The sequence below is a fragment of the Podarcis bocagei genome (assembly GCF_964188305.1).
Source record: "Podarcis bocagei genome assembly, chromosome: 2".
Lineage (NCBI taxonomy): Eukaryota > Metazoa > Chordata > Lepidosauria > Squamata > Lacertidae > Podarcis > Podarcis bocagei.
In genome coordinates, this window is record NC_138126.1 from 53560208 (window position 1) to 53581494 (window position 21287).

The 21287-nt window shown below is 42.6% G+C and overlaps 1 protein-coding gene across 15 annotated transcripts in view; it reads left to right on the forward strand.

Annotated features, from left to right (window-relative positions):
- Positions 1-21287, forward strand: part of RAF1 (Raf-1 proto-oncogene, serine/threonine kinase) — a 69020-nt gene that overhangs the window by 44435 nt on the left and 3298 nt on the right. For 11 of the 15 annotated variants that reach the window (XM_081176453.1, XM_081176459.1, XM_081176464.1 and 8 more), the window contains 16 exons: positions 54-283; positions 2089-2201; positions 4901-5003; positions 6412-6569; positions 6721-6819; positions 7976-8129; positions 11042-11101; positions 12873-12900; positions 13332-13456; positions 14365-14482; positions 15439-15523; positions 16765-16941; positions 17315-17361; positions 18142-18260; positions 19561-19692; positions 21042-21089. In XM_081176453.1, coding sequence (XP_081032579.1) covers positions 77-283; positions 2089-2201; positions 4901-5003; positions 6412-6569; positions 6721-6819; positions 7976-8129; positions 11042-11101; positions 12873-12900; positions 13332-13456; positions 14365-14482; positions 15439-15523; positions 16765-16941; positions 17315-17361; positions 18142-18260; positions 19561-19692; positions 21042-21089 — 1773 coding nt within the window. In that variant the 5' untranslated portion in view covers positions 54-76. The remainder of the gene's footprint in view (positions 1-53; positions 284-2088; positions 2202-4900; positions 5004-6411; positions 6570-6720; positions 6820-7975; positions 8130-11041; positions 11102-12872; positions 12901-13331; positions 13457-14364; positions 14483-15438; positions 15524-16764; positions 16942-17314; positions 17362-18141; positions 18261-19560; positions 19693-21041; positions 21090-21287) is intronic. The other 4 variants (XM_081176454.1, XM_081176457.1, XM_081176455.1 and 1 more) reach the window with 3 other exon arrangements.

Consider the following 21287-nt stretch of genomic DNA (forward strand, 5'->3'; position numbering starts at 1 on the left):
TTTTGCACTTAAGAAGACTTGTTTTCAGAATGTGTTTGTGCTTCTTTTAAAAGGTTTTACTGCTTCGACTGCTTCAATGGACCACATTCATGGGGCTTGGAAGGCTCTAACTGATGGAATTGGATTAAAGGATTCTGTCTTCAATGGATCCAACTGTATTTCACCTACTATTGTCCAGCAGTACAGCTATCAGCGTAGAGCATCTGATGATGGGAAACTTTCAGATTCTTCCAAGACAAGCAATACCATTCGTGTTTTCTTGCCTAACAAGCAACGCACAGTGGTGAGTCTGTTTCTTGTTTTGTGCAAGGTGAAAGATTGGCTGTCCCCCCCCCCCCAGTGCATAAACATTCCAGTGCCCCAGTAGGCTAATAATGTTTAAATGTAGATGCTTCAGGATGGATACAGTGATGTTTTGTTCAGCATGTTGACCCAATATACACATGCATAATTTTGGGAAGAGCAATGAGATTTGTATCACTTCAATGAATATGCGATCCTGTCTCTTATGAATAGGCCCTCTGCTGATGAATTATTTTGGATACTAAAGCAGTGTTAGCCAGAAAAAGCATCTTGGTTTTATTTTTGCTTCTGACTTTAAAGTGATTTATAAGTATATCCCAAAGGCTTGCAAAGTTGTATTAAAATCGTAAAATCAATATGCAGATTGTTAAATGTCAGCAACACAAGTTACATCAGCTCAGGTTAATTGCAGCAGGCCTAGATTGGATTCTGTCAGACGTTTCGATAAGCCTATCATATGACTGTCTGTCCTTGCTTAAAGGTACTGCTTTCACCGGCCTTGTAAATAAGCCCACAAAAATTATTAGTCTGCAGAATATTTAGTGGCCTACTAGCAGAGGATGGATGGAGAGCTCTGACTCCCCTCCCCCTTCTCCAGCAGCCTGCTGCATTTCTATGCTTAGTGCATAGGAAGGGAACTCCCCTTTTGGTAGTCTGCTTGATTTCTTTGCTAGATATAGAGTGGGAGAATTCAGCCTTTGTCATTCTGCTCACTTTCCTCCTGAACGTTGCATATGTCTACCGGGTGAGCGTTTACAGTGCAGATACAGTGCTGCTGATTTCTTCATCAAGATTAAACTAGTAGGAGCAGATTCACTCCCAATCCCAGCCCCTAACATTCTTCCTTGTTGGCTTACCATGGTTCCCACTTATTCAGTGTTTCAGCCAATGGGAACACTTGTTAGCAGTAACTAACCATGGCTAGTGCCTGTGCAGCTGTGACACTAAAAAACTGACTAATTGTTTTAGGCAATGCCATTCATGTCTACAGTGCAATCCTATTTACATCTGCTCTGAATGAAGTCCTGTGGATGTCAGTGGGGTTTACTTCCAGGTGTTAGGTTTTAAGACAGCAGCCTTAGGCAAACAAGGAAAATGTGGGTTGAATCTTCAGTGAAGAAGTGTTGGAGACTTGATTCCCTTTGTTCATTTTTTTTATAATAAACGTTTATTAGTTTTCAATTACATTCCAATAATAGCCTCATTATAACAATGCCAATTTATAATACAATTATCATAACCAACAATTCAAATACTAAATTACCTTATTTAATTAAGGTGGCCCCCCGTGTTCTAGATTTGTTGACTTCCTAATTTTCTTTATTTCTGTGTTCTAAAATCTTAATAGTTTCAGTTATATTCTGGACATAATAGTCATCCCTTACACAACAACTGCAATATTAATAACTTCTATTCGTGTTGACACATTAAATGATTACTAAAGCTTCATGTGAGGAACTAAAACTATATCATTGTTCTTTCCTGTGTGTGGCAATTATTCAGTCCATGATGTTTCTTCCTGTCCTTGTAAGATGTTATGTCTTTCTTTCCCCCCGATTGTTGCTGTTATGCATCATTCCATGGGCGGAGCTGATATCCCTTCGCTTCAGTTTTTGATTACAGAATTAGCAGCATTACAAGTGTAAAACTCCATAATGGCAATTTTCAGTTATGATAGTATTGTGTAATTGTAGTCATCCAGTGTTTGATAACAGCACTGTAATTCGTACTCCATTACTGAAGAATGAAAATGTTTCAGAATTAAAACTACTACTTTTTTAACAGGTGAATGTGCGTAATGGAATGACCCTTCATGATTGTCTCATGAAAGCACTCAAAGTCAGAGGCCTGCAGCCGGAATGCTGTGCTGTTTTTAGATTACTTAATGAACACAAAGGGTAAGAATTGAAATACTACGTTTTATGAAACCATTCAAGCAGTTCCTTCCCATAGTGTTCCCTGTATTTTGTTTGCTTCACATTTATAATGTTTAGTGATTCAAACAGTACAAAATCACAAAGGGCACACCAACCAAAGTTGGTGTTGCATAGATTCAAATGGAGAGAATTCAGTATAAGCTTAACTGTTCTATTGAAGTCAGCGGGAATGCAAAGAATTTAAAGTGGCTGCATTGTCCTAAGTGAAATCAATTATTGTTTTGCTTATTCTAAGTGAAATCAATTGTTTTGCTTATTCTGAACTTTGAAGGAAATAAAGCTAGAATTTTCTTCAGTTCATAGATGTAGCTATTTTTATATGATACTTGTAGAGTGTTATCTTTTTAGGTTTAGCTAAAATGTTGGAAAGTTTTATCTGCTCGAATATAAATTTCAGTTTGGATAATCTCATTTTATCCTGTGAACCGCCCTGAAATTTATGGACAAAGGGCGGTATAAGACTTAATGCGCTTTTTATAGGGCCAGGGGTCTACTGTTTTTAAGTACCAAATGATTCTTTAACAAGTTGAGGGAGTGAAGGTAACATAATTGACTTCACACTACTGATGGCTGGTATAGAACGCTGTGTTAAGCCACAGTCCTGGATCAATTATTTGTGAGATTTTATTTTTGCCCTTGAATCTGTTAATTTCAGACAACTTTAGGGCTCAAATCCATTATACAACTTCCATATCATTAAGGCCGCCATTAAAATTTTGGTATCTACGTCTTTCTTTTATTTTGAATGTTGCCACTTATTAAACTAGTGTGTGTTCACACACATTTCAGGTAGCTCCAAACTTTTAAGCGATTTGGTTTCGAGACTATTGGTTAAAAGTTTAAAAACTGGTACCGTATTTTTCGCCCTATAAGACGCACTTTTCCCCCTCCAAAAATGAAGGGGAAATGTGGGTGCGTCTTATGGGGCGAATGCAGGCTTTCGCTGAAGCCTGGAGAGCGAGAGCGGTAGGTGCGCACCGACCCCTCTCGCTCTCCAGGCTTCGCGGACCTCTCCTCAAGCAGCGGGAACGTTCCCACTGCTTGGGGAGAGTTGCCGGCATCCCGAAGCCTGCAAGCGCTGATCCCAGCACGTGCAGGCTTCGCGGATCTCTCCCCAAGCAGCGGGAACGTTCCCACTGCTTGGGGAGAGTTGCAGGCATCCCGAAGCCTGCAAGCGCTGATCCCAGCACGTGCAGGCTTCGCGGATCTCTCCCCAAGCAGCGGGAACGTTCCCACTGCTTGGGGAGAGTTGCAGGCATCCCGAAGCCTGCAAGCGCTGATCCCAGCAGGTGCAGGCTTCGCGGATCTCTCCCCAAGCAGCGGGAACGTTCCCACTGCTTGGGGAGAGTTGCCGGCATCCCGAAGCCTGCAAGCGCTGATCCCAGCACGTGCAGGCTTCGCGGATCTCTCCCCAAGCAGCGGGAACGTTCCCACTGCTTGGGGAGAGTTGCAGGCATCCCGAAGCCTGCGCGCGCTGATCCCAGCACGCGCAGGCTTCGCGGATCTCTCCCCAAGCAGCGGGAACGTTCCCACTGCTTGGGGAGAGTTGCAGGCATCCCGAAGCCTGCAAGCGCTGATCCCAGCACGTGCAGGCTTCGCGGATCTCTCCCCAAGCAGCGGGAACATTCCCACTGCTTGGGGAGAGTTGCCGGCATCCCGAAGCCTGCAAGCGCTGATCCCAGCACGTGCAGGCTTCGCGGATCTCTCCCCAAGCAGCGGGAACGTTCCCACTGCTTGGGGAGAGTTGCAGGCATCCCAAAGCCTGCAAGCGCTGATCCCAGCAGGTGCAGGCTTCGCGGATCTCTCCCCAAGCAGCGGGAACGTTCCCACTGCTTGGGGAGAGTTGCCGGCATCCCGAAGCCTGCAAGCGCTGATCCCAGCACGTGCAGGCTTCGCGGATCTCTCCCCAAGCAGCGGGAACGTTCCCACTGCTTGGGGAGAGTTGCAGGCATCCCGAAGCCTGCGCGCGCTGATCCCAGCACGCGCAGGCTTCGCGGATCTCTCCCCAAGCAGCGGGAACGTTCCCACTGCTTGGGGAGAGTTGCAGGCATCCCGAAGCCTGCGCGCGCTGATCCCAGCACGCGCAGGCTTCGCGGATCTCTCCCCAAGCAGCGGGAACGTTCCCACTGCTTGGGGAGAGTTGCAGGCATCCCGAAGCCTGCGCGCGCTGATCCCAGCACGCGCAGGCTTCGCGGATCTCTCCCCAAGCAGCGGGAACGTTCCCACTGCTTGGGGAGAGTTGCAGGCATCCCGAAGCCTGCGCGCGCTGATCCCAGCACGCGCAGGCTTCGCGGATCTCTCCCCAAGCAGCGGGAACGTTCCCACTGCTTGGGGAGAGTTGCAGGCATCCCGAAGCCTGCACGCGCTGATCCCAGCACGTGCAGGCTTCGCGGATCTCTCCTCAAGCAGCGGGAACCACCGCTGGGCTCCCACGGCTTGCAGAGAGCTGCCTGTTTGGGGGCTGGGGTCGGGGGAAGCTCGGGCTGCCCCAGCCCCGCGCCTGGGGGGGAAATAATTTTTTCCCTTTATTTCCCCCCCAAAAAACTAGGTGCGTCTTATGGGCCGGAGCGTCTTATGGGGCGCAAAATACGGTAGCTTTTTTGTTCTCATACACTTTGAAAATTGAATTCATTCCGCATATTCTCTCCCCACCTTTTCAGTAAAAAAGCACGGCTGGATTGGGGTACGGATGCTGCATCCTTGATTGGAGAGGAATTGCAAGTGGATTTCCTGGATCATGTTCCACTTACGACACACAATTTTGTATGTTGATCTCTTTTGTATGTACAAAATATTTGGAAATACCTCATGGGAGTACAGCTGACAAGACTATAAGAAATTATACAGCAGTAGTGCTCAAAAGGTTTCATAATAATTTGACCTCAAAACAGCACACAAAGCAAGTGTTGCAATATATCTAAGTGTTCTTACCTTTCCAATCTTGGCAGAAAATCAACGATGTTTTTAAAAGCAGTCCAGACCCTTAGGGCATTGTCTTCCCCAACCTAGTCCCCTCCAAAATTTTTTTTTGACAAAATCCCATTAGCCAGCATGGCCATTGATGATGGAAATGGTAGTCCAAAACATACAGAGGGCATTGGGTTGGCAAAGACTGCCTCAGTTAACATCCTTTAGCTTGTTCTTTTGTTGCCCCTGTGGCAGTAGACACTGAGGTATTCTTCTGAGATCAGGAATCCAAATGCTTGGAGGTCAAGACTAAAAGCATCTCCTTTCTTGGCCTGGTTCACACATCATGGTAAACCTAACTGTGACTGTACTGTGAATGAGCAAACACGCTAGTGCATGCTGTTCAAAGCATGCCTGTCCTGCTCCTCCCTTCCCCAAGTCAGAAGGAAACAAAGCACAGCGCTTTTTTAGTGCTGTGTGTTTTGCCCCTCTCTAAACAAACCGCAAGAGGGATAAATAAAGCATAAGTGCTGGTTCATACGTAACACTAAACTAGTGCCGGGGGCTGTTTCCTGCAGGACGGCTGAGTAGAGTTGAGCAGCATACACCAGCATATTTGCTTGTTTACAGCAAGATATAGTTTGGTTTGCCCATGACATATGAAGTGGTCTACTATGGAATATAATGAGAGGGGAGGAGAGCAAGAGTAACACTGTGAGCGAATGCACTTGCCTCTACTGTCTAAATTGGGAGGGAGAACTAAGGGGTTAAGGAACAGTTTTCATGGAGAAGGTGAGTTTTGATTAGGAGATTGAGTGCGCTTTCTGCTTCTATGGACTTGAACTATAAATGTAGTTCTCTGATCAAATAACACTGTGGCTACAAAAGCTGCTCGTTTAAACTTACCCAAATGCCAGGTTTTGGTTCCTTTCTAGTCTAATCTAATGTATATGGTTGCAAGTGAAAATAAAGCAATTTCTGAAAATGTGAATAATCTGAATTCTTCCCCCCCCCCAAAAAAAAGTTTCTGCTGAAATCACCTGTGTTTTGAAAACTAAAATATATTAATACTGGCTGTTTGTGAGACAGTATATTTTGAGCAAAGCATGTTTAAAGCTATAGCTTTATTCATAAAAGTTAATTCCAGTGGTAAAATGTGAAATATTTAATGATAATGTGGTAACAAGCAATTTGGAACAAATATGTAAAAAGCTTCATAAATTGGCTACCTCATACAAACTTAGATACGAAATTTATTTTCCAGGCACGGAAGACCTTTCTAAAGCTTGCATACTGTGACATCTGCCAGAAGTTTTTACTAAATGGATTCCGGTGTCAAACCTGCGGTTATAAATTCCATGAACACTGCAGCACAAAAGTTCCTACCATGTGTGTGGACTGGAGCAACATCCGGCAACTCTTGTAAGAGTTATTTTTAACCTTAAAAAAAATAAAAATGCAGCTATTTTAAAATTAGAATAAATGCACTGGTTCAAACAGAAAGGCCTATTGAATTTAGTAAAAATCTGCTTACTTTTTTCTTTTTTGCTCAGCTGCATGCTTTTGATTTCAGATTGTTTCCACACCCAAATGTTGGTGATACTGGTATCCCTGCGCTACCTCCCTTAACGACTCGGCGAATGCGGGAGTCCGTGTCCAGGATGCCTGTGAAGTGAGTTGAACTTTGGTTTTTGTTGTGTTTTGCTACACAGTTGTATCTTGGATCTCAAACACCCTGGAACTTGGACGTTTTGGCTCCTGAACGCTACAAAGTGAATGGTCCAGTTTGCGAAAGTTCTTTTGGAACCCCAATGTCCGAGGGGGCTTCTGCGGCTTCTGATTGGCTGCAGGAGCTTCCTGCAGCCAATCAGAAGCTGTGATTTGGTTTTCGGACGTTTTGGAAGTCAAACGGAATTCCAGAACGGATTCCGTTCAGCGTCCAAGGTACGACTGAAATTCATAATGGTATGCTGTAATAGCCTGGGTAGCAATGTGCAAAAGCAGCTTGGTCCTCTTCTAAAGGAGAACTGTGGTCCTCTTCTAAAGGAGAACTGGAAGACCATTTCAAGCAATGGTCTTAAATCTGGGTTTGGAGAGCCAGGGCAAACCAAACCAAAGTTTTCTTGAAGCCAGGATTCAGACAGGGAGTTGGATAGTGTGAAGTCAGGACAGGGTGCGGTAACCTCAGTGCTTGGACTTAACAACCAGACCTGTTAGTATTTTGTCAAAACCATTCCATAGTTGGGAAACCTTCATCCAATAGGTTTATTTAATGATAGCTAATTCTTTCCTATAATCATCCTCACATCTGAAGGCAAGCTAAGTGCCTGCTTATGGGATGGACAACATTATGCGGAGATTTTGCGAAGCCTCCTCACTTTACAATTGCATTCTTAGTAATAATTTGGAATAGCACTTAATGATGGCAAATTGAACAACATTTAACAAACTGATCTGGTTTGATATTTTGGTTTAGAGATAGCTCTTAAACCACAGTTTCTCAGTTTGGGTGCATGGGAAATCATTGTTTTAAGAAGCCAGGAAAGCTTTGCCAAAGTCAGGCGCAGAAGTGGGAGGAAATGACTGGAGGGATGAGATGGAAGAGTGTGGGCACATACATGCTTGGTTCCCAGTCCATTTAAACTCTGGTTTGTTCAACTGAGATAGCTACATCTGAACCAGACTAATCTGATCATATATTAATTTTATTTCAAGAGAAGTAGACTCTACAGCAGTGATATCTACTAGAGAACAGCTTTTCTGATGGTTAACAATGAATCACCATTTCCTAGTAGCAGAAATGAAAAATGTTTGTTTCCATCCTTTAGTTCTCAACACAGATATTCTACACCTCATGCCTTCACATTCAGCACATCAAATCCATCTCCCGAGGGCTCCCTTTCTCAAAGACAGAGATCTACATCAACACCAAACGTCCACATGGTCAGCACAACTATGCCCGTGGATAACCGAATAATTGAGGTATTCCTATTTCTGGGTATTTAGCCAGTTGTTTCTGAATTGCATATTGGTTTAATACTTACTGCAGGTTATAATGGCCGCATTCCTGTTTTCATAGAACACATTAGTTTGCCAAACCGCAGTTCTCAGCTGATGTTCTAACTCCCCATAGTTTGTTACCAATTCTTTACTATGATTTGAAGGATCAGAGAACAGGATGCTTGTAGCCAGATATGTGACCAACTTAGTGACATGTCATTATTTCTGTTTCTATCACCTTTAGTAATCAGTTAATATTTCCATAAAAGTATGGCTTGTTCAAAGTTAATCCAGTTAAAACAGAGAGTTTCTGTGCTACAAAATATAGCAATTTACAGTACAGTGGTGCCCCGCAAGACGAATGCCTCGCAAGACTGAAAACTCGCTAGACAAAAGAGTTTCCGTTTTGGAGGTGCTTTGCAAAACGAATCTCCTATGGGCTTGCTTCGCAAGACGAAAATGTCTTGCGAGTTCCTGCGGGTTTTTCCCCCTCCCCCCCTTTTCTAAGCCGCTAAGCCGCTTATCAGCTGATCCGATAAGCCGCTAAAAGCCGCTAATAGCGCTAATCCGCTAATCCGTCAATGGGCTTGCTTCGCAAGACGAAAAAACCGCTAGACAAAGAGAATCACAGAACGGATTCTTTTCGTCTTGCGAGGCACCACTGTATCTCACTGAATAGAACAAAAGATCCACTCAGCTCTCCTTAAACAGATTTCTTTTTACTATCAAGATCTTGAGGGTTCAGTTGTGTGCAGCCCCCCCCCCCCTTTATAAGCAGTAATTTTCATTTGGCTTTTTATATTGCTTTTCTTCTCCTACTACAGAGACAGTATGGCAAGATAGTAGGTGACAGCATGACGAATATGTTCTTGATAGCTTGTAGCACATTAGGTGTTGTAAGTAGTGATGGATAGACTCACTCAAATTTAGGTCAGAGTCAAACTGACCCCAAATCAAGCTATGCTTTATCCTCAGTTTAAGGCTCCATCGCTCTTCCAGTGTGACGAGCCTGAGGCACCTCCTCTGCCTCTTACCTCCTTCCTCAAAATTTATTTCGTCATCCTAGTAAGTTCCATGAATCCTTGTGCCGGGGATGCTTCCATGGCAGTGCTAAAATTCTAATGGGAGCACTAAATGGAGACTGTTCTGCCCCAGCTTGCTGGTAAATCAGAACAGAAAAGAAAGTGGCAGCTCGTTACAAGGGATGGTATTAGGCTAAGCACTTTAAGATCTGGACCCAAACTGTAATGGGCTTGGGGGTTCCTGAGCTGGGAAACATCATTACTGAACGTCCCCTACCCCTCAAAATAAAAAAAATCCTTCCAGTAGCACCTTAAAGACCAACTAAGTTAGTTCTTGGTATGAGCTTTTGTGTGCATGCACACGAAAGCTCATACCAAGAACTAATTTAGTTGGTCTTTAAGGTGCTACTGGAAGGATTTTTTTTATTTTGACTATGGCAGACCAACACGGCTACCTATCTGTAACTGTCCCCTACCCCTGTTTTTGAACTTTGGAGCTTATCACTAGTTTGAAGACAAAAATCACTTGGTAGAGCCATTAAAACTTTCATGGTAAAGTTCTTTTCCAGGAATTTTTAGAGAGCCACCTTACATTATTGGAGTTCCCTTGTTGGTCCAGCTGGCTTTCAGTGTGCCAGAAAGCAAACACCATTTTGCAGCTGAAGTTTTGTAATGTGGTAACACTCTTTTTATCAGGGATGTGTATCCCATGATTGCACAGTTGTGTGATATCTCAGAAAGTGGCTCAGAGTAGCCTTCACCAGTGTATGGTCCTCCAGATGTTGTTTGACTACAACTCTCATAACCCCCAGCTACTGTGGCCATTTAGAGGGCAAGGCTGGTTTAGGACATGAAATTCAGCAAGTACTGAGTTTAAGGCTGCAGATACTGACTGAGTGACTCAGAATGGTGAGAAGCTGAGCAAGGGAAGGATTTGAGTGCTTATGATAGCTTTTGACCTTTCTCATTGATAGTAGAAGAAATTGTGCAAAGTTAGATGGGTATATGCAAATTTGATTTATATATGCAAATATAGTTTTATTTGTATAAATTTTGTTACCTGGCTGCAGAATTCTGGTGTTCATTGCCTCATGTATAAGAATCATAAAATCTGTAGCCCGTAGCTTTCTGTTCTCCCACTTTAATTTATTGGATGTTTTGATAGGATGAGTGGGATGAACTTTATTTTGGGCTCCCAATGATTCTTATGTAAATGCTTACCTTTTAGCATGGTTTAGGTTTTTGATAGTGGCAATACCTTTAGTATCTCAAGCCAGGCTAGGAAATCTTCCCTGGAATTGTGTTTTGAGTTGGAGAGAAGAAAACCATGGTTGTTGTTGTTGCTGCATCTCAGGCTCCTGAGTCCTAGAGTTCTCTCTTTGAATTTTACCCTAGAATAGTGAACCCTTTGTATAGAATGGCATCTAGCGTCTTGTTGAATTGCAGATCCGTTTGATTAGATTATCTCTGCTTGGATCAGTATCGGGTATAATCAGATTCTCTATACATCTGCCTTGTAGAGATTAAAATATCATAGCCCCCCTTGAACTGTTCTTTTCTTGTGAGTCTACTTATGGCAGAACTGGAATACTATCAAGTTTTGAAAATGCGGAGAGATGGTTTAGAAAACTTTCCCTGGAGCATATTTCATGGTTGGTGGAATGTCTGCCTGCCTAACCTTAAGAGCATTCTTGCATCAGGTTTAATCTGCAGTTCCTATATAAAATAACATTCACATAGCTAATGTGTTAACTCTCTTTTCTTTCAAGTTGTCTTCTTTCCTTGTTGTTACTACTTTCCTTTTTAGCAGCTGAAAACTTTTTTTTTACTACTTCCTCTGTTCTTTTCTTATTTCTCATTGCTTTGAATTAGAATAACAGCCTGAATGCTTCTCCCAGGTCCTGGTGCAGACGATTCTGTTTAAGGGGAAGAGTAGGTATTATCTGGATGCCTTTGCTTTCTTCAGTTAACAGGATTGCTAAGAGAGTTGGCCAAATTAGTGTGAGTTAAATAACTGTAGCTTAACAGTTGCATTTGGAAAGACCAGTGTGGCATGTTTGTTTAGTTCTAGTACTAAAACCCAGAGTTCGTAATACAAAATAGAACTTGCACTACACAGATGAAGCTTTTAGTGGTACAGAGCAAAATCCATAGCTTCTGGAGTAAACCTGTTCCTTTTAGCTTTGCTCTCATGGATATGGTTGTGTGTTAAAATGATAAGTGGGCATGCTGGTTGAATATTTTTATTATAAAAAACTCAGAAATGTCATTTTTTAAACTGCTTTTTTAGGGTTGGTGGATTATAGTGTGCTCCCAACAAGAAGCTACACAGACATCTGAATAGTTTAGCTTTATATAAAGCAAGCCTTCAGTAAATGAAGGCTTGTGATTATAGAAGAGAGCACAGAAGCAGTACTTCAAAAATACTTTGCCTGGTGGAGATGAGTACTTTATTTAAGTTGAAATTGGGGGATGAGGGAACACCCAGCTTTGAAATGCAGTGAATATTTTCTTCTTCTTAGAAATTCAGGATTTGGATTGTGTTTTTTTAAAAAACAAAACAGAGGACAGCCTGTGCCTTTGTGGCCACATCCAAGCCACAGCAAGTGCATGAAAGTTCCTGTAAAGTCCACATTTTAGCTTAGCTGGCAGGGATCCAAAGTGGGGATTTCCCCATCCTTCTCCCTTCCTGCTGAAGCCACTTGTGTCTCTGTAGAGCTGCTTCTGAAGGTCGGGAGACCCGTTGGAGGAGGATTTTATGTGGCAGAAGGAAATGCCAGCAGAAAGCACCACCCCACTTCTCTTGCGTGAGCACGCAATTCTTGGGATTCCAGGAACTGTTCCCAATTGCCCATTTCCAAATGAACCTCCTTAGAATGAAAGGTGATGAGCAATTCTCACTGAGCTATACTTCTACAGGTGGTTTTATTCAGTGTTTCATCTTGCCCATCTTGACTAGAAATCTGTCTGAATCCTCATTATTTTTATTTTGTTGAACGTGCTTACACACTACTTTTCCTTCAAAGAGCTCTGAGTAGCTCAATTTGACTTCTAGACAGTTCACAGGGTGAGACCAGTTTAGCTTTGGCAGAAAAACTGCATTCTGGCTATTTTCTCACCTTTCTTTTGACCTTGCATTTTGCTTTGTGTCTTTCTATCCACTATACACAATCTGTGCATTGGATAATGCTGGACAAATGGGAACCATTCTAAAATTGCCTTATATCAGAGCTGTGCATGTTTACACAGGGTAGCATGTGTGGCATGCAGTGAGAGAAGGAGAAACGAGCTCAGCTGCAGCAGTGGTACAGTGGGGGCCGTGTGGATTTCCACTTTTACAGATTCAATTCATCGCTATGTTTAAATATGACCAGATGGAACTGGACTTGCTATATATGTAGTAGGTTATGCAAAATACATGTTACACCACTAACTTGATTGGTTAATGGTGGCCTTTCATGAAACGTTAACTTGAATGCTCCTGTGAATACTTCAACGATTAATTCGACAACTTCATTTTAAAAGTTAGGCATACTTAAGTTTCCTTGCATTTTAAATGGCCAGCATCTCCAAATGTTGTGGTGGTTTGGTGTCTACAATTAAAGCTGCTGAGCCAGTTTCCCGTTAGTGAGAAATTTTCTGCTCTATTCCGCCTTCCAGAGCAATTGTGCTGAAGTGTTGATACCTGTTCTTTTTGTTTCAGGATGCGATACGTAGTCACAGTGAATCTGGTGAGTGTTTCACTTAATAATATGTGGGATACTGGGAGGGCCACTTGGGAAGCTGCCTTATGTTGATTCAGACGATCTAGCTTAATGTGGTCTTCTCTGACTGGCAGCAGCTTTCCAGAGTTCCATCAAGAGGTCTTTCCCAGTCCTACCTGGAGATGCCAGGGATTGAACTTGGAACCTTCTGCAGGGAAAGCTTGTGCTCTGCCACTGAATTATGATGATTCGTATTATGAACGTTTCTACATTAAAAAGTGCTTCCATGTTAGAATTAGCATGCAGCTGGAGCACAGAATATCATTGATGCAGTAAAACGGACTTAGGCTTTGCACAACATGGTGTCATACCAGTTCCCGCATGTTTTTCTTGCTTCTGATATGGGGGTTGTCTAATGTTAGTAAGCGTCTCTTTCATCTTTCTTCAAACATGCGAAGCATCACCCTCAGCTATATCCGGAAGCCCCAACAATACAAGTCCAACAGGATGGTCGCAGCCTAAAACACCAGTTCCAGCCCCAAGAGAGAGAGCTGCAGGATGTAATTCGCAAGAAAAAAAAATCGTATGTATCAGAGTATTTACAGCCGGAAGATACTCAGAGTATACAATGTGATTTTCAAATTTATTAAAGCTTGCAGCTGGATGTATCGCTATGATTTGCATGTATTCTGTGTCATACCCTTTATGCTGCTGCCATAGCTGAATAGTGTGTGAGCTTCTAAAAGAAGTCCAAGTGTTTGTCAATGTTATTTTACATTCTTCACTAATGCCTTCACCCTGATTCTAAAAACAAACCCAGCGCAACTCTCCAGCAGGGGTGGCCTAACCTGTGGGCCTTCTCAGATGTTGCTAGACTACAATTTCCTTCATCTGTGACCATTGGGCGTGCCAGCTAAGGCTGATGGGAGTTGTGGTCTAGCAACATGGAGGGCCACGGGTTCCCCATCCTTAGTCTCCAATTTGCAATAGCACCTGCCTCCATATTACTCTGCTCAGTATCATAATACAGCACCTAGATCTTTACATCAGCCCCTTGAACCAGTAAAAAAATTACGATTTCTGACTTTGTGTTGTTACAGCTGATAAGCTCTTGTCTGCTGGCACAGGAAGTATTAGAAACAGGCTGTTAGTATGGAGATGAGAATATGATCACATTTGTATAAGAGGGAAATCCGATTGTCATTAAATAGAAAATAGGTTATTGGGAGTGATGTTACGGCATAGATTATTTTCCATCTGTACAACAGATTTAGAAATATACAGATGCCCATTCAGTCCTTAGTTTGCTTAAACATATTTCCTGTTGACATTTTGTTAAGTCTACATTATAACTGTGTATGTACTGCGTAGTCAGATCTAGATTATTTCCAAATATCATTAATCATGCTTGCGGCAAGCTTTAATCTGAACCTGTGAAACTTGGTTTCCAGGCCATGCTGTCTGTATTGTAAATATTTACTTGCTTTCCAGAGACCTCGTGGACAGAGAGACTCAAATTATTATTGGGAAATAGAAGCAAGTGAAGTTATGCTCTCTACCAGAGTAGGGTCAGGCTCTTTTGGGACTGTTTACAAAGGCAAATGGCATGGTAAGTATCAAGTATTCCTACCACTCTTCTTGGAAAATATCAATATTAAAATTGTTTAACATAGTAAAAAATATATACATTTGGCCATGTGTACAGGTTTAATATTTTTGATTCATAGATATCTGATAAGAACTGATCCTATAATTATGTATGGGGCAGAGAACCCTTCATTCCAACTTTGGAACTGGGGTGGTGATGGGAATTGCTGCTCAGCTGCAGGAACAATCCCCTCTCTTCTCTGCAATTTTGTTTTTCCATTTTTATTTTTTGAAATATTGTCTCTGTCATTTTTTCTTCTTCAAGTGTTTATTGAATTTTTGTTACGTACAAAAACATGTTGCACCAAAAAAAAAGCAGGTAGGAAAAAAAGATACTTTATAGAGTTGCAGAATGAAATAACAGCAACCCAGTACACCAAATTACAATCATGCTCATCCAGTTTCAAAATTGGGAGAAAGGCTGACCATATGTCCTGCCCATCAGGAGGTGGCATTGCACACGCCATGCTGAGCAAACTTTAGCAGCCACATTTCATCATATTTTCCATTATCATGTTTACAACAAATTATAAACAGCTCTTCCATTATTCTTATAAGGTGCGTTTGCATTGGTGGAAGGGAAGTGGGTATTTGGAAATAGTGGCCAAGATTCAAAGAACTACTTAGTGTACTCAAATGCTTGGTCCTGCCTTGTGGGGTGTTGTATGTTTTTCCTTTGAGCAGACCTCTGTGCCTCAGTGTAACCCTTTAGAAAGTTCCCCGGTTTACCATGTGATAATCAGGATGGGTGGGGGTGCCTACTGTCTGCCTTTGGGTTTTTCCGCATGCAGACCATACTGCTGAAGCTCTGGTTCCTCCCTGCATGTAATTTGTGTACAGACATCAGTGGACTGCTTGTCATTGTTGTAAGAATGTTGGCATGGTGCTTGAGATACAATTGTTGTGTTATGTTTGCAGGAGACGTAGCAGTAAAGATATTAAAGGTGGTAGATCCAACCCCAGAGCAGTTTCAGGCCTTCAGAAATGAAGTGGCTGTGCTAAGGTAAGCCAACATGGTGACTTTAAAATGCTTGTCTAGTACTTTTATTAAGTTGACTGTTGTCTAAAGTGGCTGGATGCACAGGCTCATTGTGTTTTTAGTAGAACGCTTTATTGTGTGAGGTTATCGCAAGGATAGTAAACTAAACAGCACTGGAAGATTTACCAGACTCTCATACTGCTGCCTCCAAATTGTAGACTATCCTGAGGCAGGGATGTTCAGTTTGTTAGCTTACAGTTCCTTGTTGGCTGGAACTGTGATCAATACTTGTCAAGGCTGGCCCTACCATTACGCAACATAAGCCAACTGCCTCAGGTAGCAGATGTTGAGGGGAAGCAGCAGCCTCTTGGCTATTCCTCCTGTGCTCCCCACCCCCCAGTCATTCCTGTCTTTTGGAGGGCAAGTCTATGTATTCTTCATGACATGTTCTGACCACTCTAAAAAGTAGCCTTCTGACTCAAGTGCAGTGGAGGGTGCTATCATTTTACCAGTTTGGAGAAACAGCCCGTTGTCAGCCCAGTCAGCTTCTGTGTATGGAATGTGAAGGGAGTGCCATCTTGTCCTTTGCCTCAGACAGCAAACTGTTTTGGGTCAGTCCTGCTTGTTAGTCCTCAAAGCTCTTCACTGGGCAACAGACTGGTGTAGAAGTACTCTTTTGCATGCAAAGGGAAGGATTTGCTGATTTACACCCACACCCACACCCACACCCACACACACACCCCGATCCCCTTTCTGGCAGCAGCTGCTTGTGTCTCGTGCCACACTAGAGGATATGCCAGCCTTCAGAACAGTGTTCCAGGGGGTTCTGCCTGACTAGCTGAAGAGGGACAGCTCCCCCCCCCCCCCCGCCCAACAAGCACATACAGAGTTTATATTGGATGCTGCTCAAATTCACCTTCAAATCCAAGCAGGAAAGACTGCATCGCCAAAATTCAAAGAGCCACATATGCACAGGGAAATTCAGGCTCATTCATTATTCTGTCATTAGCAAAAGACATTTATTTCTATAAATAGACGTTTCTCTTTCTCTGTTAAATTTACATCTCCCTGCAAAACCTTTGCTATAGAGAAAAGCAGTTGAGCTTCAGCTTGGGTTCAGAGGTACTAGTTTTTTGGAAAGCTTTGGATCAGAAGAAAAATCCACCCCTAAATCAATGGAGTTCTAAATTTCACATGTTTATTTAATTTACAAAGCTAAACATACACTCCATGTTCATATGTTGATTCCTATTTGTTTCTCTTAGGAAAACCCGGCATGTTAATATTTTGCTATTCATGGGCTACATGACTAAAGATAACCTGGCCATCGTCACACAGTGGTGTGAAGGAAGCAGTCTGTATAAACACCTGCATGTCCAGGAGACCAAGTTCCAGATGTTACAACGTATTGATATTGCAAGGCAGACGGCACAAGGAATGGAGTGAGTAATCTGGACTGAATCATTGTAGCTATGGAAGTGGTGTTGACTGCTCCAAAGATGAAATAGTGCTAGAGAAAATCAAGGAAGTGCTGTCTTGGGTCCAGGCAGATCTTGATAGTGCCTGTAAAACTTGAAATATAAAAACACCGGGCAATCTTCCAGAGAGAGATTACAAAGATGTTTTCCTGATATACAAAAATAGCACTGTCTGATTCTAAATTGATAAAATGAAAGCTTTCTAGCTACAGTAGATAACTACTGAGGAAATGATAATCTTCATTGTGTTTGATTAAGGATGTAGTTTGTTGCTTTGAAACTTGACTTTTGACATGTAAATATGTTCACATTTTTATGTCTCAAATTTTGTTTACAGCTACTTACATGCGAAGAATATAATACACAGAGATATGAAATCGAATAGTATCCTTTTCTTACTGGGTGGAATTCTGATGGCCTGCCATCATTAGATCAATATGGAACATGGGGCATAGTATTTCTAGTTTGTTCTGATGATTAAGTGATATGAAGACATGTTAGTTAATAGCAGTATTGAAGGTTACTTCTGCATTCGTTAGCTGTCTTTCGTTTGCAGATCTGAGTTGAAAACTGGGGCTGTTTTCAAGATCTCTAAATTCATAACACATAGTTTTATTTTATTGTTTAAAAACCAAACCTTATAATGTATGGTCTGCATTCTTTACAGGTCCTGTCTCTGGAAAGCTCAATGTCCTTTGAAGCTTTCAGTGGATAGGACTCTATAAAGTGCAGCGGATACACGGAAACTTAATTAAAAGAAACCAAATTGTGTGTTTTGAGAGAACTTAAAAATAGTAAGCAGTCTGCTGATGGACTCAAGCACCTCCCTTTTACCTATAGTTGGAAGTTCAGTGCTGAGAGTAATAAAAATCTGGGGAGTGGGTAAGGTGTGGGAGAAAAAAGGATGTACCTAGGCACCTTACCACCTTCCTTTTAATACCAAATATTTTACAATATATTTATAAACCTGGTTGGTCACTGTGAGAACAAGGTGATGGACTAGATGAGCCATTGGCCTGATCCAGTCTGATCCATCTTGTGTTCTTAAAACACATTCTTTAAAAACTAGTGTAGAATATCTTCTTGAAACAGGCCTGGATGCAAGGATGACTGTGTTTGGTAACTGAAGTGACTGTCCATGTGTGTTCCTTAAGAGTTATGTAGATATATTTCTGCATGAAGACCGCACAGTAAAGATTGGAGACTTTGGGCTGGCAACAGTCAAATCTAGGTGGAGTGGTTCCCAGCAGGTAGAACAACCTACTGGATCTGTTCTCTGGATGGTAAGTGACTTACAACGGAGCTGTTGCTTGTAGCTGGTCTGACATTAAAGTTATTCCTTTTAACTTTTGTTTTTAATGTGCAGTATATGACAAAAACATGTTTCTTATCCTTTAATCCGGGGATGGGGAACCTTTGGATTGCTTTTGGGTTACAATTTCCATTATCCCTGACTGCTGGCCGGGGATGAGGACAGTGGAATGCAGCAATATCTAGAAAGCCAAAAGTTCCTCATCCTTGCTTAAATACCAGAGAATTAGCATACAGTACTGCTATTCTACAATTGGCATGGCTGCTTCCTGTGTTGCAAAAGAAGGTGTATATCTATGTGTGCTTTTAGAGCTGCAGTTTTCTTTTTAACATGGAAGGGGGTTTGAGTGGGTAGGTGCTGCAGATAGGTTTTTTGACTAGGCTTCAGGATACACGGCCTTTCAAAACAAATTAGGGTTTGTTATGAGAATGAGCCTGTGTGAACCTCAGGGTTCCTCCCCCCACCCAAGGTCTTAACCAGAGGTGGCATGCCAAACGCATAGGCTTTTGAACTAACCACGGATTCCCATTACAGTGGTACCTCGGGTTACATACGCTTCAGGTTACAGACTCTGCTAACCCAGAAATAGTGCTTCAGGTTAAGAACTTTGCTTCAGGATGAGAACAGAAATCGTGCTCCAGCAGCGGGAGGCCCCATTAGCTAAAGTGGTGCTTCAGGTTAAGAACAGTTTCAGGTTAATAACGGACCTCCAGAACGAATTAAGTACTTAACCCGAGGTACCACTGTACACCCAAAGTTCGGGAACTTTAGGTAGTTAAAAGAAGCCAGGATATCAAACTGAGCATGGAAGCTTTTGATCTCCTTTGTATGTAGGAGGGGGGGGGGGGCGCAGCGGGAGCAAGGAAGTCAGATGTGTGCAGGCTCATTCTTGTAATGACAAACCATAGTTACTTCTTGTTTCTGTACTAGGCCAATGTCTATATTAAGTTTTTAAGAAGCTGAGGCTGCAGCCTGGTGGTGGTGAGATATGACTGCAGTTCTGCCACCTCACCCCGGGCCCTGCTGGCCTCAAGCTGACAGCGTGGAAATGAGGGCAGAGGAACGATCATGTGTTCCATTGTATTTTCCCTGATTTATAAAACCCCACATTTTTCATTCAATTGTTTCCAATGCCAATTTGAATGTTTGAGGAAATAAATTTAATGCAGTGGCTTAATTCTGTTTTTTATTGTGGCCTTAATGCCGTCAGACTGTTTTCTTTTTCCCTCCATGTATGAATTCTTAATCTGGTTTTTTGTATACAAAAAAAGGCACCAGAAGTGATTCGAATGCAGGATAGCAATCCATTCAGTTTCCAATCAGATGTGTATTCTTATGGAATTGTACTCTATGAACTGATGACCGGAGAGCTACCTTATTCCCATATTAACAACAGAGACCAGGTGAGAAACGATCATTTTTTAAATGCAATGCATTGTATTTCCAAATTTATTATTTTCAGGGTTTCTGGATTTTATTTCGAAGGCTACGGAGCAAAGAACCATGTAATTTATATTCCACCTCATCCAGTCTGCTGCGAAGATGGTAAATTATAAAAGTAGATCTTGGCTTGTGTGTATCTAAGCAGCAGGGCATCCCATATAAAAGCTTTTGCAGAGGGTATCTGTTTGCAGTAACATTGAAAAGTCAGTATAACATCATATATACTTTGCCCAAACTGCTTGTTTGCTATGCAGTGTTTGTTAGCACTAGGCTGGTCGGAATGTTGAGTCAGAGTTCTAGAGGACTGAAAAAAAATCTACATTGTTAACACTTGATACAGGGGTCAGTTTGTCAACTAATTCCCTTGTGAAATCTGGGTTGTGTGTTCTTGGAGTTCCCATTGGTCTCCAAGGATCTGTGTCTTCTCAAGGGTTGGGCTGAGCGTTAGGAAAGCCTTAACCTGAGGATCGAAGGCAGGATAGGCTAACACTGCTTGTGAACTCTGCCTTCATTGTTTCTTAAGCCTGTCTGCCCAGATGGAAATAATTGTTATATGCTAGATGAAAGAAGTGCCTTGAACTTTAAAGTAATATGACATGCTAAAGTGGAAAGCACAAGGTTCCTAACTGGTCTAGTAGCTGTAGTGCATGCTCAGTGCTACCTTAGAGGCAGTTACCACTCACTGTGGCAAGTGTGGCACTACCCTCTGGTGATGGGCAATTAGCCTTCTGCCAAACTTTGAAGCTGCAGACGTGTCTCAGCAGTTGTATGGTGGTCCCAGCCCTCTCCCAGCACTGAAGTTGGTAAGGATGCTGGGAGTGGTTAGGCAGCCAAATCGGCAAGCCCACCCCCTTTTTTATCATGGGGCAGCAAAGGGGAACTGCTGTTTGGCAATGCCAAGCATTGGGTGAAGTTGGAACACCTGTTTTTCTCACAGAAAAGGTTGGAGGCTTCATGGTTGATTTAGAAGGCTGCAGAAAGCTCTGATTGTGCGGTGAGCCTCCCTCCACAAGGAGAAGCTGCTTACTGCATAAATGACCCTTCTGAAAGTGCAACGGGAACATGGTAGAAGGGCTGAGGCCAACAAGTGCCTCTCCACTTTCTCCCTCACAGGATTATGGTGGTGGTGGGTGCTTGGAAAGGCTTCTGGGGCTGGCTTCTCAACTCAAGAGATAAATAGAGCCATTAGAAGGTTACACGTTTGTTTCTTGTAAGTCAACTACTTTGGAAGCACTGGGGAAGAAGATACAATGACATGTGCTATAATTTGTACTAAATTAGATAAAACGGCCTGTTTATCACAATGCAGATCCCTCACCAGTCTGCAGGAGGTTCCCATCTGGCAAGCAGCTTCCATGTGCGTATATTCTTTCTTGGGCCAGAATGTATTTGGCAATTAATTTTGGTAGTTGGCAGTGAGTGAGGGGGGTCTTGAGAATATGGGAAGCTTCCTTAAACCAAGCCAGGCCAGTGAGCCATCTAACCATAGCCCTTCCGATTGTCGGACAGAAGTCTTTCCCAGCCCTCCATGGTATCACTTATGAGTGATGTCCCC